Genomic DNA, 25,351 nt, shown 5'->3' on the forward strand with positions numbered 1-25,351 from the left:
GACTACTTTGATGTTATTATCCTCGGGTTGAATAGATAGAAACCATTACAATTGGTTGAGTGAAATACCCTAACATTTTTCATAATTTAATTGCTAACCAATAGAAGTGGATTCATTGTCTTTCAGCAGAACTATTCTTCCGAAACTCATAAAGACGCATAAAGACATTGCATTGTGTTAACATTTTTAAGATATTGCATTTCATAGTGAAGGGTAAGCATGGTAGGTCATGTTAATTTTTGTTAAAATTCTCATAAATAATATGAGCCCATACTCTAAAAAATTATTAACAAAAGGGGAGAAAGGGATAAAATACAGGTATCTAACAACCTGTTTTGCACAATCAAATTGTTCCTTATAGTTGCCATCAAAGTAAGCATAAACATCAATTCAGAGCACTTTATATCTGGTTTTATGGAAGAATTAAAGGACAGTAACCACAATGGATACCTACTGTGCACATTGATAGCATGTGAGCTTTTTAAATGCTTGAGGTTTTTAATCATTACACTTCAAATCCTGTCCTGTCCTATCCTATCCTCTCTGGTAAATGTGATGACAAAGGTTTTTATATTTTGAGACATACCAGAGCGAATATATTTTAGTATAAATGTACAGACAGGTTGACTTTAAAATTTATTTTACACATGCCCTTTAATGTACTTTCATTGTTTACTTTTCTGTTTGGAACTGTTGTTATTGAAGCATTGTGCACTTTAGATCACTTAATACATACAACTTTCTGTTTTTTAATGATAAAATACTTGAGTCTTGCCCAGTTTCCTTTAGGTAACCTACTAGAAGTTTTTTTGTCAGAGCACTATACACAGAAGAAAAATTTTTAATGAAGTTGAAATTTTTATTAATTATCTGATCCCAGGTGTGTAGGCTATGAATATATTAGCTCTGTATCTGGTGTATTGGCTTCATGCAGTGAGCAATTTTCATGGGGTGTTAGATACCAGAAGTGTGTATTAAGAGATGGCATTGTGGTAGGATAGCTGGATTGGAATTAGATCCAAATTTTAGTTCTAGCTTTGTGACTTTGTGCAAGACTCATTTTCCCTATCTTGTAATAAATGAGGATATTGAATTAGTTTGAGTCTAAGCTTCCCTTTAAGCTTTGAATTTTCTGACTTTTATAAATTCATGACATTGTCAGTGGGTAGATATGATAGGTTATTTGTGTAAGTGCAGAGAAGTTTATTTTTCTTCTAAATTTATATACTTAAGTTGAATAGAAGCATAATTGAATTGACAGTATAAAATATTTTACTAATAGTTTTTGCAGTCAGAGTTTTAAAATCTTCATCTTTATTTCCAGATATCATCTCTTGTGATCACTGTTCCTGATTATGGCTTTGTCCAGGCATTAAATTGTGTGCCTTTTGTTCCTTGAAGAAAGAGGTATGGTAAAGATTAAAGTATTATATAGTCTATTAAGTAGTAAGTTAATATGTTTTAATCTTAGACAAAATAATATAGTTATGTATTTCTGAGTTTCCATAAGTTACAATTTTATTTTTGGCTTAAATATTATACAGGGTTTTTCATTTTAATATGAGCAGAAAAAGTAGTTTGTTGTGTTATTGTTTATTATTTAGCATTTCATTAGAGATCTAAAGATGATTTTAACCATATTATCCTTCTAAATATAACGATGGCATTAAGAGCTTTTGAGTAATAAATGACGATGATAAATATGTTAGGAAGATGTTTTGAAGCTATATAGATGGCTAGGAGAATGTGGTTTTCTGTAGTTAGCGCAAAGTAATGCATCTGAAGAAAGATTGTCCAGTATGATTAATGGCATCTACATTATGAGTCAGAAAAGGGACTTGGGAATCACTATAGAGTTATGACTGGTTTCCTGGAGACAATCATCTGAATATCTTTGTGTGGACAAAAAGAATGGGAAAAATCTGCCGACAGATCCATGATATTCTAAGGAAATCTTTTAAAACTCAGTGGAAAATATTGTAGCCTTATAAAAAACCCACTACAACAAAACAAAAACCTGAAATACAACTGTCTTTAAACATGAGTCTCTTGCTGTTTGTTCTTGTGATATCACAGTGTCATAATTCCCCTCAGCAAATGCAATAAGTGTACACTTAAGTATAACCCTAAATTAGGATTAAGAGTATGTATGTAATTACTAAAATAGCTGAAGTAGACAATACTAACTTATTACTTTAGTTCCATGAACTTTACCGTAGATGTCTTTCTTTTCAGAGTCATTTCCACAAAGCATGAATTTTTTTAACTTTATTATAAGTTAATTCTATCAACTTCCCTGAGTAGAGAGTAACAGAGCTGAATTGAGATACCAGGTTATCATTTATGTTCATTTACCTGCATAATTTCTTTCTACATAATGTTTGTCTAACCTCTTACCACATGAAATTCACATGGGTACTGTGTTAATCAGGAATAGAGACAATAAGTGCAGAGTGCTAAGAATTTTCTTTGCTACGATTGATCCAAACTACTCAGGAAAAGTAATATGATGAAGAGTGAAAGCTTCAGCCCTGGCGGGGTGGCTCAGTTTGTTGGAGCATTGTCCCATGCACCAAAGGGTGGTGGGTTCGATTCTGGTCAGGGCACATATCCAGGCTTTGGGATCAATCCCCAGTCGGGGAGTGTACAGGACACGACCGATCAGTGTTATTCTCTCTCCTTGCCTCTTTCTCTCAAATCAATAAAAAACTAAAACAAAAACCCACAACGACACATCCTCTGGTGAGGATTGGGGGAAAAAAAAAGAATGAAAATTTCAAATATAATGAAGTAAACAAGAGGCTACTATACAATGACTAACCAAAATGATTTGGATTATTCCACCTTCAAAAACCGAGCAAAGAAACTAAAAATTTAAAATTGTAATTGGTATGACTGCGTGAATATTAGAATGAAGGTGCGTGACTTGAAACTTTGAAGCTTAAGAAAATTAAGTGGGTTTCACCTGGGTCTCATTTCAAGAAATGGTCATAGCCAAAGCTGAAAACAAATACTGGCTTTTAAAAGTCAAATTTCAAAATGTAAAATCGACACCAATTAAAATTGGGTTGTTGGAGGTTGTGTGTAATAGAAGATCGATCTATCTATCTATCTATCTATCTATCTACAGTTTTTGTCAACTCAGGATATCATCATTTTGGGAAACCATCTCTTTTCTATTGTGAGTGGTTGGTGGGCTATCAGCCAGTCTTGTAGTTTTATAACCCAAGCCTATTCATTCCTGTTGTAACAGTGATTGCCTACAGACCAAATCAGAATCCTTTGAGATTGTTACATGAGTGCAAGGAGAAAAATGCTCTCTTCTCTCTAAAGTTGTTAATTTGGGAGGGTGATAGTGACATTCCTACATGTATGAGAACCTCATCTGTAGTACAAAAAAGTGGAGCCATATAGAAATGGAAGATGGATGAAATAGTGCTAATTTCAGTTAGGAACTATGGCTATGAGATATCAGTGTTTATCTTTTAATGTTGCGAGCTATCCTGGTGTCCTTCCCAGTCCCTTGGGCCAAAATTCTGTATATAAATTAGTTTTAATTGGATTGCTGCAGAATGAATTTATGACCTGTAACTTCAAGTTAATCATTTACATCCATCTACAATTTACCCCTTTCCTCCACCTTACAAAAGATGCCTTTATTCATTCATCACTTATGCAGGCATGCAGTCCTTCCTTTGATCAACCTAATATTTATTGTCTACTATGTACAAGTATGTGCAACTCCCTGGTTGTAAGGAATATACATACTAGGCTGAGTGGATGGTAGACTTTCTCTAATATAGTACATTTTTGTATACTTAAGTTACACAAATCAACAAGCATGTGTTGAGAATAACCAGTGCTGTGCTCAGTAATATCTAGGAATAAGTTATTGATCTTCAAAGTGCTTATAGTTTAGTCGAGGTATCCAGATTAATATATGTGAAATCTATAATAATACAAGCGCAATATGCTAATTAGACTGGACATCCTTCCGGACGTCCTTCCAGACAACCTTCTGGCCAAAGCCAGGGCTGCGAGGGAAGCCCGGGTCCTAGGTGCCAGAGGGAATTCGGTGCCAGCAGCCAGGGGAAGGAAGGCCTACTCTTGTGCATCGGGCCTCTAGTGCAATATAAACAGCTATAACTGGTAAGTGAATGCATACTTGTGTAGTATGGATTTTAAATGAGTTTTGATAGGAAATTAGTGAGGGCTGGCCCAGTCTAGGAAGGTTTCTTAAAGGAGGTATAACTTCAAATAGATTTTGACTTAATGAAGTGGGTTTTGATAACCACAGAGAATAATTAAAGAAAGTGTAGAGTTGAAAATTATTAAGTCCAGTGGTAAATTCTCAGTCCTCATCCTACTTGACAGAGTTGATCAATTCCTGATCCTGGAAACACTTTCTTCACTTTACTTTCAGGATCCAATTTCCTGATTTACCTACAGTCTCACTGGTCATTCCTTTTAGTCTTGCTAGCTGGTTCTTTCTCATCTGTTTCCTCTAAATGTTACAGTACAGGCTCAAGCCTTGAACTTCTCTGTTTACTTATCCCTTGGTGATTTCATTCAGTTGTATATACTAAATATATACACAAAGAAAAATGTAGACACATTAGTGACTCCAAAAATTTTATCTTACACCCAGACCTCTGTATTTTATACTCAGCTACACATTCGACATTTCCACTTGATTATCAACTAGGTATCTCAAAATCTTCATGGTTAAACTCAACTCTTAGTATACTTATCAAACCTACTACTCCCACCAGGTTTTCTATCCTAATAGTAAATTTGCAACTGATAGTGTACTTATCAAACCTACTACTCCCACCAGGCTTTCTATCCAAATAGTAAATTTGCAACTGATTTTTTCTAGTTGCTAAGGTAGAACTTTAAAATTATTCTTGACATGTTTCTTTCATATACCAAATTTAATCTTTCAGGAAATCCCATAGACTCTGTCTTCAAAATATATAGAGAGAGTGATCATGCCTTATTTGTCTCCAAAAAGACACCATCCTCTCTACCTGGGTAATTGCAGTATAATAATCTCCAAGCTGGTCTACTTCCTTCTACTCTTAGCTTCCTCCCAAATACTCTGTTCTTAACTTAGTAGCCAAAGTGATCTCTTTAACAAAATAATTTGGCTCACGTTACTTCTCTATCCCAAATGCTCCAGTAGCTTCCCATTTCGTTTATAGTAAAACTAAATAAGGCCATCAAGCCTTGTTTTAGTCCCATTGTTAGTTCTTTGACTTCATGTATTCCTTTTCTTCTGGTGCTTTCTGTTCCAGTCTTGCTACTCTCCAAACATGTTAGGCACTCTACCCTCAGAGTGTTAGCACTTACTATTTCTTTTCTTGGAATGATTTCTCCTTCAGCTCCTTAAGGTCTTGGCTCAAATAAGACCTTTTCAAGTGATTGTCTCCCTGACTTAGTATTTAAAATGGCAACTTTCAAACCCTGGCTGGATAGCTCAGTTGGTTAGAGCGTTGTCCACCAAGGTTGCTGGTTTATTCCCCGGCTGGGGCACGTACAAGAATCAACAAATGAATGCATAAAATAAGCGGAACAACAAATCAGTCTCTCTCTCTCTCTCTCTCTCTCTCTCTCTCAACCCCCCTCTCTAAAATCAATAACATTAAAAAAAATAAGATTATTAAAATGTCAACTTTCTCGTTCTGCCTAGTCTATCCTTTATATTTTTCTATAGCACTTGTCACCTTTGAATATATTACATAATTTACTTTGTTTATTATCTAAATACTCAGTAAAATATTAGCTCTTTGAGGGGAGGGATTTTTGTCTGTTTTGTTCCAGTACTTGAACAAAGACTGGTACAGATTTGCTGCTAGCTACAAGCCCAGCACTATGCTAGGTGCTGGTGATATAGCAAAGAACATGACAGATGTGGGCCTTATGCTTATGCAGCTTTTGTTTCAGTGGTAGAGACGATAAATAAGATATTGCCAGAAAAAATTACCAAAAAATAAAAATTACAATGACTAAAATAGAGAATTTTTTTCCTGTTTGAGGAGGGATGATTTATAGGTTGGAGGAGACCTTACTGAGGCAGTAACATTTGAGCTGAGACCTAAAAGATGAGAAGGATCTAGCTTTATGAAGAATGGGAGAAAGAATATTTCAAGAAGAGAACAGCAGGTGCAAAGGCCTGAGATAGGAAAAGAGCATTTGAGGAACTAGAGACTATCTTTGGTAGCTTACTGGAGCATTTACAGATGGAGAGAGTGGTGAGAGATGAAATGGAATAGAAAGGTCCCAGACCAGATGTCACTGTTTCTTGCAGGCCTTGACAAGAGATTAAGTTTTATTTGAAGTTCCTTGGGAAGCCACTAAGGAGTTTTAAGCAGGGGAAACACTGACCTATTTATATTAAGATTACTTTTGCTCTTGTGTGGAGAATGGAGTCAGGAGATGATGGTGGGTAAGGGGAAAACATGGAATGCCACTTAGCAAGACTAGTATTTTAATCAAAATTGGAGAGAAGAATTCAAAATGTATTTTGGAGATAGAATTGCCAGGATTGCTTATGGAATAATAGGGAAATAAGAAAAAGAAAACTCTTGATTTTGGGGTTTGGCAACTTGCTACTCTCCAAACATGTTAGACATGCTATGCTCAGAGTGTTAGCACTTACTATTTCTTTTCTTGGAATTGTAGTGCCATATATTTGGGGAAGCCTGGAGAATGGAATTTGTTTTATCCATAGAGATAGGGTTTTTGTAGAGCCAGAGAAAAATTCAACAGAAAATTGAGAGGAAATGCATTACATGTTCTCCCAATCAAGGAGCAATAAATCTGTTGACCCTCTCCCCCATACCTGGTGTTCAAAATTGTAAGTAAAATCTGCCTATTCTCCTACATCACTGCCACAGCAAAATGACAAACAAGAACGAATGAGAGATATAAAGTTAATCTTTCTCCTTCCCGTACAGAATTCAGTGGTCTTTATTTCACTTTGGACAGGTTATTTCTTTCTTGTCCTTGCATTTTACTTGGGAATTGTCTTTTTAAAATTCTCTGTACCTACGGTGGAATTCCTAATCTATGCGAACACTGCCAGTTGTCTGGATCCTCACTTTTTATTTAGATTGTCACTAAGTCCTCCAATATTTTCACTTTCATTTTTACACTCTTTCTATACTTTATCTTGCTTGATTTTTTAGTACCATTCTAATATTTCTAAAATAATGCTTTTATAACATCTCTCTGCTTGAGAACTAACAGTGGTTCCTTTTATTTCAAGTTAGCTCTATTCTCTGTAGTCTGTTCTCATTTAAATCCTTATTATCCATTCTCTCTTTGATCTAGATCCTACAGTGCAGTAAGAAAAATGCTTTTGAAAAAATTTCAATATATATTTTTATTGATTTCAGAGAGGAAGTGAGAGAGAGAGAGAGAGAAACATCAATAATGAGAAAGAATCATTGATCAGCTGCCTCCTGCATGCCCCCTACTGAGGATTAAGCCTGAAACCCAGGCATGTGCCCTGACTGGGAATCCAACTGTGACCTCCTGGTTCTTAGGTTGATGCTCAACCTCTGAGCAACACCAGTTGGATGAGAAACGTGCTTTTCTTCCAACATTTCTTTTTCTTTTTTAAAAAATATATTTTTATTGATTTTTTTACAGAGAGGAAGAGAGAGGGATAGAGAGTTAGAAACATCGATCAGCTGCTTCCTGCACACCTCCTACTGGTGATGTGCCCGCAACCAATGTACATGCCCTTGATCAGAATTGAACCTGGGACCTTTCAGTCCGAATGCCGACTGAACCTATTTATATTAAGGTTGACACTGAACCAAACCAGCTAGGGCCCAACATTTCTTTGTTCTGTTTTTCTGGTCCAGGTAGCTTTGCTCCTTTCTTACATATTTAAGTCCCACTACTCTTTAAAGCATCATCTTTTCTATGAAGCAGACACAGTTAACATGGATCTATCAGCATAATGTCTTAAGAGCCTTTGGTTACAAGAGAACTAGCTTAAGCTAGTTTAAGATAGTGTAAGCTGAAAAAGGGGGATTATTTTAAGGATACAGAATTTCCTAGAATTCAGGGGCAGGAGTGCACAGGCAGGCCTCAGTATGTAAAGACTTGTGGTGGTGACATTACCCTTTTGGTTTCAATCAGGGTACCCTGAAGAGCTGATGATTTTCTCCCTGTTGTTTTGGTTTGTTTTTTGCTATGCCATGGTGTCATTCCTTTAAAAAAACAACAACCTGTTTTCAGTAGTTTGGAGGATATCTTTTTATAGATTTGTCTTTGTTTACATAAAAATACACTATGTACCTTTCCTCTTGATATAAAAATGAAGATCTTTCCTCCTAACTTAAAAAATGCATTACTTGCCTTAATTGGCAACTTATTTTTTAAAAACAAAAATATTTGGAATCAACATCTTTCTAAGTAATTTCAATACATACACTTTTTAATAATGTTTTCATATGTATGTTCTATAATTTAATCATTTTCCCATTCATGGACATTTAAGTGATACTGCTATATATCTATATGTTGTGCTTTCATTTGAGGTTAGAATATAAAAAGTGATTATGGGAGTATACTTAGAAAATGTGAAGGAAATTGATTATTTTTAAGGAAACGATAAATTGCCAAAAGTGACTCTAGCAAACTTGAAGAGCCCAGAAACTGTAGAATAATATGTCAGATTGTGAGGCCTTAACTCCACAGAAGTATCAAACTCCACATGGTTTTGTTGGTACAGTCTGTGCAGTTTTAAGAAGTGGGCAGTTCTCATGTTTAGTGAACTATTCCAGAGCAGGTGAAATAATAACTCTTAAAGCATCAAAAAAGAGAATTCTAAATAAAATTTTGTCAGAACACAACCAGAACTTCATTAAAGAATGATATGCTTAGCTCCAACCAGGTGGCTCAGTTGGTTGAAGCATTGTCTTGTACACCAAATAGGCTGCAGGTTCAATTCCCAGTCAAGGCACATACCTAGATTGCAGGTTTGATCCCTGATCGGGACGTGTATGAGAGGCAACTGATCAAAGTTTCTCTCTCACATAGATGTTTCTCTCTCCCTCGAAAATCAGTGAATAATATCCTCGGGTGAGGATAAAGAAAAAAGAATGGTATGCTTATTTAATGCAAAAAGTTCAACATTATACTTACTATTTGTGTAGTATATAGAAAAAAAATAGACTGATGTTATAAATTTCACTATTTCTTATTCTTTTAGCAATGTACCATGATCATGAAGCATATTAATTGAATATCACTTATTTTCAATTTAAAATACATGTAACTTTTTATATGTATAACAACACTGCATGCATAGCTGCCATTCTGGTGGTGCCAGTTCCCTTCCCTAGTTTTTTAGGTAACATCATGGCTCACAAATTAATTATTAAATAAACAAAAAAAAAATCACTTCTCTTATAGCATGAATTTATAAAGCATGAGTGACATCTAATAGCATAATTCTTCATTCTCTGAGTGTTATGTTTATAGCATTAACTTTGTTAAAAGCTTTTCTGCAGTGGTGTGATTGGGTACCTATGGGTTGATATGAGTAGTACAACACTGAGTAATATCTATTTTATTTTAGTTTCTTCTCCACCGTTAGTGTCAACATTCATCAATTTTGTACTGGCTCAAGTTTATTATTTTAAGTTTGTTCAGGAAAAACTCAGTTTACCACAGAAGTCACTTGCTTTGAGAATTTCAAAATTTTCATGGCTTCATGCCATTTTTTATGAAGTTTTATAATAGTGTGGTCTAAAAGCAAAGAGATTGTAATTCTTGTTACATCCAAATACAAGTTATTTGCTTATGCTATGATAAGGAAGTACAGTATGCCAGTGTGGAGGCCATAGTGATCCAAGGACATTTTAAGAAATACTGACCTACGGCTAGCCAGCAATCACTATAAACATTTTTATGTGTGTATGACTGACTTTTTACATGACTTAGTACGAGTCCATGTCTGTCTATCCTCCTCCTCTTTATTTTCATCAGTAGTTGTAGCCCAAGATAGTAAAACCTGATATATCTACCGTTTGTTTTCTGGTTTTTCATTTAATACCTCTTGGATATCTTCCTATTAATAAATTGTTTATACTATATTATTGTAAAAATTGAATAATATTTAATTGAATGAAAATACTATAATTTGTTTTTTGGTGGACATTTAGTTATTTTTAATTTTGTGATTTTTATAAACAATGCTGCAATGAACGTCTCTGATTGTTATCTTTAAGTACCCACTCTCTCAGCTGTGTCTGGTATCCAATATTTCAGGGATTCTGTTTTACCCTCTGTAGAGAATAAATCTCCAGATTTTCTGCTGTGGTGGGGGAACAGCAGTTACCTAGCATAGACTAGGCATGGGAATCTTAGTCTCTGACCAACTCAAGCAGCTTTTTCCAAATTTTGCTTTATTTTAGCTTTCTACTCCTTTCCCATTTTAGAGTCACTTGGTGCTGGCAGTTCCTAATCCTTTTGAAGATTCAAACTGTAAAATGGGTTAGTTCTCAGCTTTACCCACTGTCTGGTATTGTTTTCTTGGGTCTGCAAAGTCCTTTACAACTTATTTATATGTTTTTCAGTATTTAGAATTTTGTTGCTATTGTTAACTCTTCTGTTTTCCCTTGTTAATTTTTCTTTAAGGACTTATTGTATTTGTCATGTTGCAAATGTTCCCCTTCTCTAGTCTTTTCTGCTTTCTTACCTATATTAACAAAATACATTTATTTCTATTTTGTAGATTTTATTGTTGATAGATGTTTCTTTAAATTATTTCTTTTTTTAGTTCTTTTTTTCTGATTGGAATTCAATTTCCTTGAAGTATTTACTTAATACTTTTTTTTTTTTCCCAGAAAGAGCTATATGTAGTATATTCTCTGAATTTTTGCATATCTAAATTTGTATTTTCCCCACACACATGAGAGTTTACCTGGGCATAGGGTTAATTTTTTGGGTTAATTCTTTTCTCTTAGAACTCTATAAATGTTATTTCATTGTTTCTAGCATATAGAATTGTGCGTAAAATATTTGATAAATATTGTTGTCTGATTAAAGTTGGCATTGTGAATTAAAAAAAATAAATAAAGTTGGCATTGTGGATAAAAATTTGAATACCTTTTTAGGTAATTGTTTCTTTCCACCTTTTATTTTTATAACATTTTATTTTTATCTTTTAAACTAAAAAAAATTTTTTTTAATATATTTTATTGATTTTTTACAGAGAGGAAGGGAGAGGGATAGAGAGTTAGAAACATCGATGAGAGAGAAACATCAACCAGCTGCCTCCTGCACACCTCCCACCGGGGATGTGCCCGCAACCAAGGTACATGCCCTTGACCGGAATTGAACCTGGGACCCTTTAGTCCACAGGCCAACGCTCTATCCACTGAGCCAAACCAGTTTGGCTAAACTAAAAAAATTTTACTAAGATAAGTTGTAGATACCAAGTTTTATATTCTCCTTCCACTAGTAATCTTGCCAGACATTTGGGGAGCCTTTGATTTTGAAAATTCAAGTCTTAAAAATAACCAAAACCTCAGTGTAATTTTTTTTCTTTTTGTTTTCAAAATCATTATTTTTCCTCCATCTTATTTGTACTCTCATGGCAGTATTTCCCCCCCCCCCCCATATTATTATTATCTTAGGTCTTAATGAGATTGCTAGTTATTACTTGATTTCTTTTTTTTTTAAAAAAAAGCTCTCTCCTTTTTCCTATAGTAACTTTCATTGTAGGTACTGTTTTCACTGCTGGAATGGGAGAATAGAAGATAAGTTTTGATGAGTGTTCAGTTTATTTGCCCTTTGTTGAACAGCTGCATCCAATGATGTTTCTGCCTACTTAATCTTTTTTGATGGCATTGATAGTTGAGATGAATTCAGTAAACCAAGATACTCCTTTTTCTTTTTGGTTAGATGGAGGGTGGAGGAAAATTAATGTAATGATTTTTCTAACAGCTTAGAGATAACTATTTACTTATGTGGAGGAAGAACAGAAGTCTTAAGCAGAAGGAGATAGCCAGGAATATAGGAAGATGTATCTTGTTCAGAAATAATTTCCTCTTCTTCTTTCTCTCTTAATAGCTGGTGCTAGCAATCCCCAATTTCTGCGTGGCCTCTGGACCCAGATCAAAGCTTTGGATTCATCCTTTCCTCCCCATACCTCAGCAGAGACTTCTGTTACCCCAGGGGACTCCATATAATCTTCCTCTCAAGCCCTTGCTTTCTCTCCCAAGGTATGTTGAGGGGAGGGAATGGGCAGAATTATGTTACTCATTTTTTAAATTAAGGGCTTAATAGATACTCATTAAATATTTGTTGAATGAATGCTCCCTAGTAAGCCTCTTCTTTAAAAGTGGTGCTTGACAGTTGGTCAACATTCATTTTCACTCTTCTTTCTCTGGACCATTTCTTACCCAAACACCTTGCTGTATATGTATGGAATGTTTTCTAATTTCTAGCCATTTTGTAGGATTTTCTTAAGTATTCTTTAATTTTTGGTTTGTGTTTCGGTGGGCAATTGGGAAAGGAAGGAAATCAAATTGCTTAAGCTTCCATCTTGGTGTAGGAAGCTCTTCAGGTTACTTGCAAGAAATATTTTATACAAATTGTGGTATTTCAAGGTTTGATAAGATACATGTTGGTCAAGTCTTACGAGGAAATAATCCTATGTAATAAAAACCCAGTGACTGAATGGTGGAACGACCAGAACGACTGGCCAGCCAGTCGCTATGATGCGCACTGACCACCAGGGGTTAGACGCTCAATGCAGGAGCTGCCCCCTGGTGGTCAGTGCACTCTCATAGTGGGAGCGCTGCTTGGCTGACCAGGATGAGCGTTGTTCCCACAGCAGGCTGATACCTGCAGGCCACACGCCCCCACCAGTGCACGAATCCCATGCACTGGGCCTCTAGTACATATATAGAAGGCAGGAGTTCAAAGAGAAGATTTAAGCTCTAGCTGGGTTTTCTCAGTGGTTAGAACATCAGCCTGTGGCCCAAAGGGTCACAAATTTGATTCCAGGTCAAGGGTGCAAACCTCAGTTACAGGCTCCATCCCCAGCTCAGGTTGGGGTGGGTATGGGAGGCAACCAATTGATGTGTCTCTTCTCTCTTGCTCGCTCTCTCTCCCTCTCCCTCTCTCTCTCCCTCTCCCTCTCCTTCTCCCTCTCCCTCTCCCTCTCCCTCTCCTTCTCCCTCTCCTTCTCCTCTCTCTCTCTCTCTCTCTCTCTCTCTCTCTCTCTCTCCCCCCCCCCCCCGCTTCCACTGTCTAAAAATAAATGGAAAAATACCCACTGTTATTGATTAAAAAAAATAATAGGTAGATAGATATATTTTTGGGTGAGGATTAAATAAATAAATAAATAAATACTTTAAAATCAGTGATCCTTATTGATGGAGTAGAGATTAGATTATAGTGAAAAGAACATTAGCTAATAAATTGAAAGACTAAAATTATATTTCTCTTTTATTATGTTATATGAAATGTCCCCAACATGCTATGTATTTTTCCTCATAGGTGGCAATCCTTAGTATAATTTGCTACCAGGGCTTCATCTTTGATTGCTTCCATGTACTACTATAGGTAGAACGTAGTTGAAGACAGAATAGATTCTCCAGATTTAAAATTGGAGGGCAAATAAACCCAGAACTACCTAAAATATACAAACTCCCCCAATACTGTATTATATATGATACGTTAACTATAAAAAAATTGACATTGAATATTATTTAGCAGTTATCAAACTTAAAAGCTAAGTAGATTTCTTAATAAGTTGGTTCCTTTTATCAGCTTTGTTTTGTCTGTAAGGAAAGGGCATGCACTCATTAATGGGTAAACTTTGTGGCATCTGACTTGGCTACCATGTAGCCTACTTAACTATTTTCTATTTGTGTAATGAAAGGGTGAGGTTCCTGGATGGTCAACTCTGAATAAACAGTGTATTAATGTATATGTCCTGCCTCCTCCTTTAGATTGTAAGCTGGGATAGGAGAAGGACCAAATTTGTTTTGTTTTGTTTTTAATCCTCGTCCAAGGATATTTTTTCCATTGATTTTTTTACCGAGAGTGGAAGAGAGGGAAGAGTAGAAGAGAGAAACATGGATGTGAGAGAGACACATCAATTAGTTGCCTCCTGCACGTGACTACACTGGATGTGGGATTGAACCTTTGACCCAGGTACGTACCCTTGACTGGGAATTGAACCTGAGACCCTCTGGTGCACAGGCTGATCCTCTAACCAGCCAGGGCATGGGACTACATTTTTTAATCTCTCCATGATAGATTAAATGCTTCACATTTATAGTAGATATTTATTAGTGAATGTTAGTTGATTGAGTTATTTAAAATCATACTTTTACACTGGTTGTCAGATTTTGGCCTATGTGTTTTCTTATAAGAAAAATTTAAAATTGTGTAGATATTTTGAAATGGAATTAATGGTATTTAGAAATATCAACATCTGTTCTTTTTTAGCATTACCCATATTTTTGGACACATGAACTATTACTGTATAAACAATTTGCCTTTTGTAATGAAACTCATGATATGGTTTCCTTTTAATTATATGTAATAATAGAAATGCTTGGGTATGGATAATCCAGAATGAACACAATATGATATTCTGGCAAATAAAGAAGAACCATTACTAGTTGTGCTTAAAAAATTTTATATGTTTGCCCTAGCCAGTTTTGCTCAGTGGATAGAGTGTTGGCTAGTGGATTGAAGGGTCTGGGTTCAGTTCCTGTCAAGGGCATATACTTGGCTTACAGGTTTAATCACTGTCCCGGTCCTGGCATGTGTGGAAGCAACTAATCGTTGTCTCTCTCTCTCTCATATCTACGTTTCTCTCTCTGTGTGTCTCCCCCTCCCTATCACTCACTTTAAAAAAGTTAATGGAAAATATATTTGGGTGAGGATTAACAACAAAATAAGTTTCATATGTTTGAATGCCACCCTCAGATTCTGGTATGGTGAAAACAACATACGTGATTATGATACTTGCCACTGTTGAGACTGTGATAATCTTAGGGAATCTTCTCCATTGGTGTGTATTAACTGCCAGATATCATTAAACTTTTCTCTAGCCATTTATTATTTTTCTTACTTTTCAAATTTATTTTTATTATTTTTTTAATTCTCAGCCAAGTATATGTTTTCATTGATTCTAGAGAGAGGAAAGGGGGGTGGGGAGAGATAAAGAGAGAAAAATAAGATAATGTAATTTTTCTAAAACACAGTTTGATATTTTACTACTGAACCTTAGGTACTCAGATTCCAATCTTAGCAATAAATTATTGTTACATATATTATTCTTTTCTCCTCTGAAATTTGAATCATATTTTCTTGTACATGGTAGTTACATAGAGTAATGATAGTGTCATTTATTTAGAACTTTACAGGATACTGTTACATATGTTTTCTTACTTAATCTCACAACAATTCCATGAAAGAGGTAGGGAAAGTACTAATTTCTTTTATTTTTTATTTTATAGATGAAGAAACTGAGACACAGAGATTGACACTTATCTAAAGTAACATAAACCAGTAAGTGTTTGAATTAATGGAGGCAGGTAGCAATGGGTGCGTTCTAATCCGCCAAGGGCTTTCCTCGCTGTCATCTGAATTCTAGGGACAAAAAGCCAAATAGTAGATACCCTTTAGGAGTACCTCAGGGGAATGTGCTATTGCTATTCTTTTTCATTTCTTCCGTTTTGTCCTTTTTTTTTTTTTCATGTTAATAATGATAACTTGAGAGAGCAGATAATGTCATTTTCTTGTTTTTAGATTAACGAAACTTTTATTTTAAACATAAATTATCCTTGAGGCACTTAAGGAAGTAGAAAATATGGAGAGAAGTTTATTGAAATTTTTACAAACTAGTACTAGCTATAGAGTTAATAAGCAAGTGAGAAAGTTAATGGTACTAGTATCTGATCTAATAAAAGACAAACATGCAAATTGACCATACCTTTGCTATGCCTTAAGCCACGCTCACCAGCCAATCAGAGAGACTATATGCAAATTAACCCAACCAAGATGACGGCCGGCAGCCATGGAGCTGGAGTGAGCAGGAGGCTTGGTTTCCCCAGTGATGGAGGAAGCCAAGCTTCCCGCCTGCCGCAGCCGGCTCTGAGCTCCACTGAAGGCAACAAACTTTCAATTATAGAAGGTAGATAAATCCCAGAATAAAAAAAGGAGAGGCTGGGAGCTTCTGTTGCCGGAGGACTTGGCCAGCCTGAAAATGACCCTCAGCCCCTCACCCAGACTGGCTGGGCACCCCAGTGGGGACCTCCCCCAACCCTAAAGGGGGTGTGGCCAGCCTGAAACCAGCCATTAGCCCCTCACCCAGGCTGGCCAAACCTCCATGGGGTGAAGGTTCCCACTGGGGGTGGGGGGGAGGGTTCTTGACCAGTCTGCAAACAGCCATCAGCCTCTCACTAATGCTGGCCAGGCACCCCAGTGGGGACCCCCACCCTGAAGGGGGTGTGACCAGCTGCAAACAGCCATCAGCCCCTCACCCAGGCTGGCCAGGCACCCCAGCAGGACCCCCACCCTGAAGGGGGTGTGACCAGCCTGCAAACACCCATCAGCCCCTCACCCAGGCTGGCCAGGCACCCCAGCAGGACTCCCACCCTGAAGGGGGTGTGACCAGCCTGCAAACACCCATCAGCCCCTCACCCAGGCTGGCCAGGCACCCCAGCAGGACTCCCACCCTGATCCAGGACACCCTTCAGGGCAAACCAGCTGGCCCCCACCCATGCACCAGGCCTCTATCCTATATAATAAAAGGGTAATATGCAAACTGACCCTAACAGCAGAAAGACTGGGAATGACTGGTCACTGTGATACACACTGACCACCAGGGGGCAGACACTCAATGCAGGAGCTGCCCCCTGGTGGTCAGTGCGCTCCCACAGCGGGAGCTCTGCTCAGCCACAAGCCAGGCTGACGGCTGCCAGTAAAGTGGTGGTGGTGGGAGCCTCTCCTGCCTACTCAGCAGCGCTAAGGATGTCTGACTGCAGCTTAGGCCTGCTCCCCGCTGGCAAGTGGACATCCCCCGAGGCTTCCTGGGCTGCCAGAGGGATGTCTGATTGCCAGCTTAGGCCCAATCCCCTGGGGAACAGGCCTAAGCCAGCAGGTGGTCATCCCCCGAGGGGTCCCAGACTGAGAGGGCACAGGCCGGGCTGAGGGACCCCCCCCCTCACCCTCCCGAGTGCACAAATTTTTGTGTACTTCGCCTCTAGTATGTATATAATTGGAATATAAGGTTTTAAGGGCTCTCTTTTTAAGATTTTAAAAATCCTGTTTAAAAGGAACAATATCAACTTAATATAAAATTCTTAGAGCTTAAGGGTGCTTTTCCAGTTGTGGTTTTCTTTAGATGAAGTACAGAGAAGTTGAAATTTGCCCAGTGCAACACAGCAAAGTTGGAAGTAAAGCTTGTATGCCCTGACTTCCGTGTTAGAATTATTTCTACTTCAAACTATTGCTTCTTGGTAAGCTGGTTTTAAAATAATTAACAGGTATTTTATTCATTTTTTATTTATGTATTTGAGCAACATTCCTATATTGTGTCAAAATGAACTTAAAAATATGAAATTTAATGATAACTTTTGTGATGAAAATTTCAACTCTTTGTTTGGTTTTAGGTGAGTTAATGTGGGAAAAATCCTGGTATTGTGAAGATGTCTCGGCATAATATTGTTTCCTGTTTAAATTACAAGTAATATCAAGAGTTTTCAGAAAAAAAAATTGGGATTTTTTGTTTTTGTTAAGTCATGCCATCTGAACAGAAACAGTTATTTTTTGATGAAAATGAAGCTGCTTTAAAAACAGATTATAATGTGAAAAATGACATAGTTGATACTATCAGATCAATAATTAAGCCAAAAATTTTGGAAAGTAGTTTTCATTATAAACTGAAAAATGTGAAAATTGATTTGCCGAAGATAAATATTCCAAATGAAGTCCTATTGAAACATGAAGTTGACAAATACAGAAAATTATTTCAGCATAAACCACAGACTGCAAGGAAATCTATCAATATGAAGACTGGAAGCTGTGTAGAGGAGAGTGTGTTGCTACATAAGTCTGAGAAAGTTGAAGAAACGGGTATAAAAATGTCTGCAAAAGTACTCAGTTTCAACTGTTTAAAATGCCAAGATAGCACTCGATATAGCCCAAATGATTTGCAAAAACACTTTCAAATGTGGCACCAGGGTGAATTACCTTCCTATCCTTGTGAAATGTGTAGTTTTTCAGCAAATGACTTCCAGGTATTTAAACTACACAGACGAATCCATAGAGGCACTTTAGTAAAATGTGACATTTGTAACGATGAAAAAATATACACTTTATTAGACTTGACAAAACATTTCATATCCACACATTGTGTCAATGGTAGTTTTCAATGTGAAAAGTGCACATTCTCCACCCTGGATGTTGGCACATTTGTTCAGCACATTCATAGACACAATGATGTCCATTATAAAAGTGACAAATACCACCATATATATTTTACCAGAGGAGAGATTCAGAAGCACCTTCATGTTAATTCTGTTACATTTCCCTTCAATTGTAAATATTGTAGGTTTGGTACCTCAAAGAGAGAGTACCTTGTAAGACATGTTTTAACTTTACACAAAGAACATTTATATGCGAAAGAAAAACTGGAAAAAGACAAATATGAGAAAAGGATGGCACAGACTTCAGTAGGACTTAAGCTAATACTTAAAAGATACAAAATAGGTACATCTAGGAAGATATTCTGGAAACGTAAGAAAATCAATGGAAGTGATGAAAGTATAGAACAAAATACTGAAGTGCTTAAAAACGTGAACAACACACAGGCTAAATCTGAAGACCAGAGCCATCTTACTCAAGAACATTTAAATGAAGAAAAGGATGAACGACTACACTGTGAGAATAATGATAAAACTGCTGAGTCAGAGTTGGAAAAGCCAACTCTTCTCTCCACTGGACAGTATAATAGAGCTGGAGAGCTATCAAATTCTACTTCTGGTTCCTCAAAAACTGCTGTACAAGGACCTACAATGGTAACAGTGAAAAATAATAGAATAACAGTTCCAGCTAACTATAGTGCTAAGTTTATGGGCTTCAAGATGGTGGATGGAAAACAACATATTGTAATAAAATTGTTGCCTACCATTAAACAGAATTTATGTTCACCAGGCTCACAGTCAGATACTGCAAAGGACAGTACTGCTAATTTGCAGCTGCAGAGTTTGGACACCACTGGATTTATAACAAGAGTAAAAACTGAGGTAAGTGACACAGTTTACATGAAAGCACCTACATTTTCATGTTCATCTCCTATACCTGCCGGGAAAGTAACTTCAGAAAAAGAAATAGCCTTGCTATCTCAAATGAGTAATACACTTCAAACAGTGGATGATGAAAAAAGTGTATCTTCTTTGCCAACGTCATCAGAATTAGTTACATCATCAGTGAATTTGACCACAAAAGTTGAAACAAGAGATAATGTTAACTTATTGGGAAGTCATATTACTCATAGTCGCCCTAAGGTATCAGATACTGCCATTAAAAGTCCAGATAAAGTCAACTCTACTATCAAACCAAATGCATACAACAGAGGAGATATGCATAACTATTGCATTAATTATGTCAACTCTGAATTACCCATTGAATCTTCCAACCAAGGATCATTACCTTTTCATAATTACTCAAAAGTGAATAATTCTAATAAACGCCGTAGGTCTTTAGGAATAGCAATGTGTGAAATCCCTCAAAGAGAATCTTCATCAAGCAAGACAGTTTTTCAACAACCAGTAAGTGAATCAGTTTTATCACTAGTGAAAAAGGAGAGCTCAAACACAGATAGTATGTTAACACCTGTTAGCCTTTTAAATACTAAAGATGAAACTTTAAAAACTCAAACTGAAATAGAAGAACAGTGTGTTTTAGAAAAAGAACAAGACATTGATGAACAGAGCCTATATATAAATGAAAATCAAAATTTAGAGAGCATGACTAAAAAATCTAATGATGACATTTCCATTGTTGAGTCACCTATGATGCCTAGAATCACATCTGTGTTCTCTCTTCAGAGTGAACAGGCATCAGAATTTTTGCCACCTGAAATAAACCAGTTGCTTCAAGATGTATTAAAGACAAAATCTGATGTAAAACAAGACTCCAGTAACACTCCAGATAAAGGCCTGTCACTTCACTGTGACCAGTCATTTCAGAAACATGAAGGAGAAGGCAAAATTATTGAATCGTCAAAGGACTTCAAAGTACAAGGCATCTTCCCAATTCCATCTTGTAGTATGGGGATTAATGTGCCACCAAATTATCTGAATTTAAAATGTCAAGAAGCACAGATGCTGTCAGTGTCACAAGATGTGAGAGATTCAGAGAAGACACCTAGAATTTCAGGTATTGGCACATTACTTAAGACTCAGTCAGATGCCATAATAACGCAGCAGCTTGTAAAAGACAAACTACGTGCCACTACACAAAACTTAGGTTCTTTATATATGCAGAGTCCACTTGTAAATTCAGAACCAAAAAAAGCTCTATTTGTTCAGACTACAAAAGGCTTTTTTGTACCATTGCACATTGCTAACAAACCTGGACTACATGTTGTTTCAGGAAGACCACAGGTTAATACGCAAGGTGTACCTGCTACTCTTCTTTTAAACAAGAAACCTGGGATGATTTTAACATTTAATAATGGAAAATTTGAAGGTGTTAACACTGTAAAAAGTGAGAGTGCTCAAGCTTGTGGAACTACAACAAAAGAGCCTTGCAGAACACCTTTTTTAAAGGTAGAACCAAACAATAATTGTCTAACACCTACACTTTGTTCCAGCATTGGCAGTTGTTTGAGCACGAAAAGTAGCTCAGAAAATACTTTGCCATTAAAAGGCCCTTACATTATTAAAACGCCAGCAAGTTCTTCAGGGAAACCTGTGCCTCCTCCTAATATAATAATAACTGAGCATCCGAGCACTAAGTCAAATATCTTGGATCCAGCAAAACAGCAGAACGAGGTTTTTCCAAAACCACCTCTATTTACCCTCTTGCCTGATGGCAAACAAGCTGTTTTTTTGAAGTGTGTGATGCCAAATAAAACTGAGCTGCTTAAGCCTAAATTAGTCCAAAATAGTACTTCTTATCAAAATATACAGCCAAAGATCCCTGAAGGGACACCACAAAAAATATTGCTGAAAATCTTTAACCCTGTTTTAAATGTGACTGCTGCTAATAATCTGTCCGTAAGCAACTCTGTATTCTCATCGCAGAAAGACAATGTATCATCTAATCAGACTGCAGGAGGAGAGCAAAAAGAGCCAGACTCTTCTAGAGATGCCTTACCCTTCTTAATAGATGATACGATGCCAGCAAATGAAATTGTGGTAACTTCTACTGCAACATCTGAATCTTCTGAGGAACCAGTACATGCCAGTGACCATTCAGAGGCCAGGGTATTGAGGTGTAAAACAAATTGTGCAATTGGGAGAAGCTTTAATAAACAAAAGACTTCACCCCAAAATTTTTCAAGAATAAAAACTCATGTAAGAAGTAAAGACTCTGAAACTGTCAGTGTATCTAGAAACAGAAACTGTAAACGAAAGTGTAAGGATAGTTACCAAGAACCTCCAAGAAAAACATCATTACATAGAAAGTGTAAAGAAAAGATTAAACCTGAAGATGTCCACGAATCATTTGGATTCAGCAGACCTAGGCTTTCAAAAGATTCAGTCAGAACATTGCGACTTTTCCCCTTTAGTTCCAAACAGCTTGTGAAATGTCCTAGGAGAAATCAACCAGTTGTAGTGTTGAATCATCCGGATGCAGATGCACCAGAAGTAGTAAATGTAATGAAAACGATTTCCAAATTTAATGGACATGTTCTTAAGGTTTCATTGTCAGAAAGAACTATCAGTGCTTTACTGAAACCAGTTTGTTGTAAGCCTTCTAAAACAACTTGTGATTTTTCCAAGAGGCACAAAACATTTAAACCTATTAGTTCTGTGAAAGAAAGATTTGTATTAAAACTAACACTCAAAAAGACAAGCAAAAACAATTACCGGATTGTGAAAACTACCTCTGAAAATGTTCTGAAGGCTAAATTTAACTGCTGGTATTGTGGAAGAGTATTTGACAATCAGGATGCTTGGGCTGGTCATGGGCAGAGACATTTAATGGAAGCTACTCGTGATTGGAATATGTTAGAGTAGTTTAAATTACCAAGGAAAGGAAAAATTATCTTAGGAGAAAACGATGGATTTAATTACCTTAATTTGGACATTTTCTACTTCAATATTGTTCCTGAAGCTAAACATTTCAAAAGTGACTATTCCATAGAGGAGAAAAGGTTTTATGTGTGATGTTTGAAAATGCTATTAGTGCGCACATAAGTTTTGAAAGAAATTCATCACAGCACTGATGTATCTTGATTTGATTTAAAAAAAAAAATGTGTTCTTGGGAAGTTAAGGCTAAAGGAAATTTTGATAAAAATGTTTTCCCCATTTAGTTCTTCAGTGACTTGGTAATGGCTGACAGCCCCATCCATTCCTTCTCTTCCACCAGCCTTAGGAATCTGATAAGTATGGTTTCTCTGTAGAGCTCTTTCACCATGGAACTGAAGTAGTTTCACATCATTTGTGAGGATATATTAAGAGAGCTTGGGTAAAGAACTTACTCTACATCTACTAAACGTATAATTCTTTTGAAGGGTATAGGTTTTTTTGAGAGTATATTTAATTCAGTACAGAACAATTCATAACATTTGAAGGTAGTTTTTGATAAGTAAAATTTTTCTCTCATAAGCCTGTATCAGAGATTGTAACACTCTTCCTTGCAAGGTGATTTTCTAAATGGCAATCTGATACATTGCAGTAGATGGGTAGCCTTGAAAGAATTAAACTCTCTAGGTCTAGGATGAAGTTCAGTTAAAGAACTTGAACACTTCTGTTGTTTAAATTCTCCAGTGGTCCCCTTACCTAGAATTATGATTATTTGACTTAAATTGTTTATCCCCCATAAACCAAATTGCCAATTTTTTTTTTTTTTTTTTTTTGGTTAACATCCCTTTAAAAAGAGTGGAACATAGAAATACTTTCAAGGGAATGGTTTTTCTCAAAACCTAAAAATTCTACAGAAATAATATTTTGAAGCAAAATTAGTAAAGTGAGAAATATTTTTGTATTTAATTAGTGTCTGAACATCTCCACATTGAGACAAACCATTTTTGTTAGCATCTTTTCAGTATGACATAACCCAAAGCAGATTAATTACTTTCAGTTGGCAGTTGAAAATAAGCATTAATAATGTATTCAGTGGCGGTGCATAAAACTTCAGGATGGATTCCTAAGGGACATATCCAACAGAGGTAAAAGTTTTAAAATGGATATATTCATGGCGAGGACAGAATCATCAGTTTAAACTTATCACTTTGTATGTTTGGATCAAGTTTTGTTGGTTAATTGGATAATGGAGTCCTTTTATTGCAAAATTATATACTATATAATTTTTTGTTACATTGTTACTACAAGTATTATGACATTTTCATTGGTTGAATGAAAACATCAGGGCTTCTTTTCTGTACATAACAAAGAATTTAAACCTTGTACATATTTTTGTAATTTTCAGTTGTGTAAATTTTGCACAGAAAGTTTTAGATATAAAAGTTTATTTTTTTTTCCAATTTAGTTCTGTGCATGCACTAATAAAACTGGTTGTTTAATTTAAAAGGAATATATAAGACTTTACCCATGTTATTTTCTTGGTTTTTATTTCAGAAGTAGAATTTTCTTTTTTCATGTAAATTCATTTTTTTCAGGGATTGAACACTATTATTAGCAAGTGCCTAAAAGATGTGAAACAGTTTACATATTTCAACTGTAACAGTAGGTCCCAAATGGGCCCATTCCCCAAATAATTTTATTTTAAAGAAAGCCATATAGATGCTTTAAGCTAATCTTGCTATGCACATTATACATGTACTGTTTTTGTGCATTTTGTCTACTTTCTTAGTGAAGTATTTTTTGTATAAAACCTGTTAAAAGTGTGTTTCTTAAATTGAGCCTAAGAATGGAGTTGATTGGAAATACACAGTGTATATTAATAATGTGTATGGTGTTTAAAGGATGGTAAGCATTGTTAATTTCATTGTTAATGGATGTTTTCAATTAAATTTGTGTTTATACAATTTTTCTGCTGTGCTAAAATTAAATGGGAATTTCATTCTATTAGGAAATAATTTAGATTTTAAAGGTTTGTTTTTTAGTGGACTATGCAAAATAAAGTATGGGCTTCTCCTCCCCCCCAAATCACAGGGGAAATTTGAAATTTTGTTTGAGAAGGGCAACACCATAATTTTACTATGGTTGTGCTTATAAGGAAACCAATAGAGGGGTTTATGCCCTTCAGTAACCTAACAGGAATAAAATTGAAATACTCTGTTATGAATAGATCTTTTACGATGCATCACCCTCTGTGACTAGAGAAGAGAAAGAACAATCTTGCCAATGTTTGCAGCACTATAAAAATACATTTCAAATACCATATGGTCTCTCACTTATATGTGGAATCTAATGAATAACATTACCTGAGGAACAAAATAGAAATAGAGGCATGGTTACATGGGACAGACTGACAGCTGTCAGAGGGGAAGGTGGTTGGGGGACTGGATGACAGAAGGTGAAGGGTTAACCCCCCCCACACACACACGCACCTCCCCAAAAAACTATACACACACACACACACACACACACACACACACACACACACACACCACATAGACAAAAGTGTGGTGATAGCCAGAGCTGGAAAGGGAGGTAGGTGGCGGTGGGCAAGGGGGGATAAGTGAGGATGGAAAGAGACTGCTTTGGACAATGTTCACATGATGCGATGTGAGGATGATGTTTTGTTGAGTTGTACACTTGAAACCTGTATGGTATTGTGAATCACTGTCACCCCAGTAAATTTTTATTTTTATTTATTTATTTTTTAAAAATATATTTTATTGATTTTTTACAGAGAGGAAGGGAGAGGGATAGAGAGTTAGAAACACCGACCAGCTGCCTCCTGCACATTTCCTACTGGGGATGTGCTCGCAACCAAGGAACATGCCCTTGACCGGAATCGAACCTGGGACCCTTCAGTCCGCAGGCCGATACTCTATCCACTGAGCCAAACCGGTTAGGGCCCCAGTAAATTTTTAAAAATACATCTCAGAACAGCCAAACCAGTAAAAATAAATAAAGAAATCTAATGTTGAGGTACATACTTTTTACTTAAAGTTTTAAAAGCCATTTAAAAACACTTCATGCCCCAGGTACTCTA

The 25,351-nt window shown here is 36.3% G+C and overlaps 1 protein-coding gene across 13 annotated transcripts in view; it reads left to right on the forward strand.

The window, feature by feature from the left end:
- The window catches only part of ZNF518A (zinc finger protein 518A), a 49,341-nt gene extending 25,075 nt beyond the window's left edge, over positions 1–24,266 (forward strand). For 4 of the 13 annotated variants that reach the window (XM_059660921.1, XM_059660923.1, XM_059660917.1 and 1 more), the window contains exons 2-6: positions 1,325–1,407; positions 12,097–12,248; positions 15,507–15,558; positions 17,396–17,510; positions 17,664–24,266. In XM_059660921.1, coding sequence (XP_059516904.1) covers positions 17,793–22,241 — 4,449 coding nt within the window. In that variant the 5' untranslated portion in view covers positions 1,325–1,407; positions 12,097–12,248; positions 15,507–15,558; positions 17,396–17,510; positions 17,664–17,792 and the 3' untranslated portion in view covers positions 22,242–24,266. Of the gene's footprint in view, positions 1–1,324; positions 1,408–4,027; positions 4,150–12,096; positions 12,249–14,078; positions 14,191–15,506; positions 15,559–17,395; positions 17,538–17,663 lie in introns of those variants that run through there. The other 9 variants (XM_059660929.1, XM_059660918.1, XM_059660930.1 and 6 more) reach the window with 9 other exon arrangements.
- The last annotated feature ends 1,085 nt before the right edge of the window (positions 24,267–25,351 follow it).

This window comes from Myotis daubentonii, chromosome 13 (assembly GCF_963259705.1).
Source record: "Myotis daubentonii chromosome 13, mMyoDau2.1, whole genome shotgun sequence".
In the NCBI taxonomy this organism is placed as follows: domain Eukaryota; kingdom Metazoa; phylum Chordata; class Mammalia; order Chiroptera; family Vespertilionidae; genus Myotis; species Myotis daubentonii.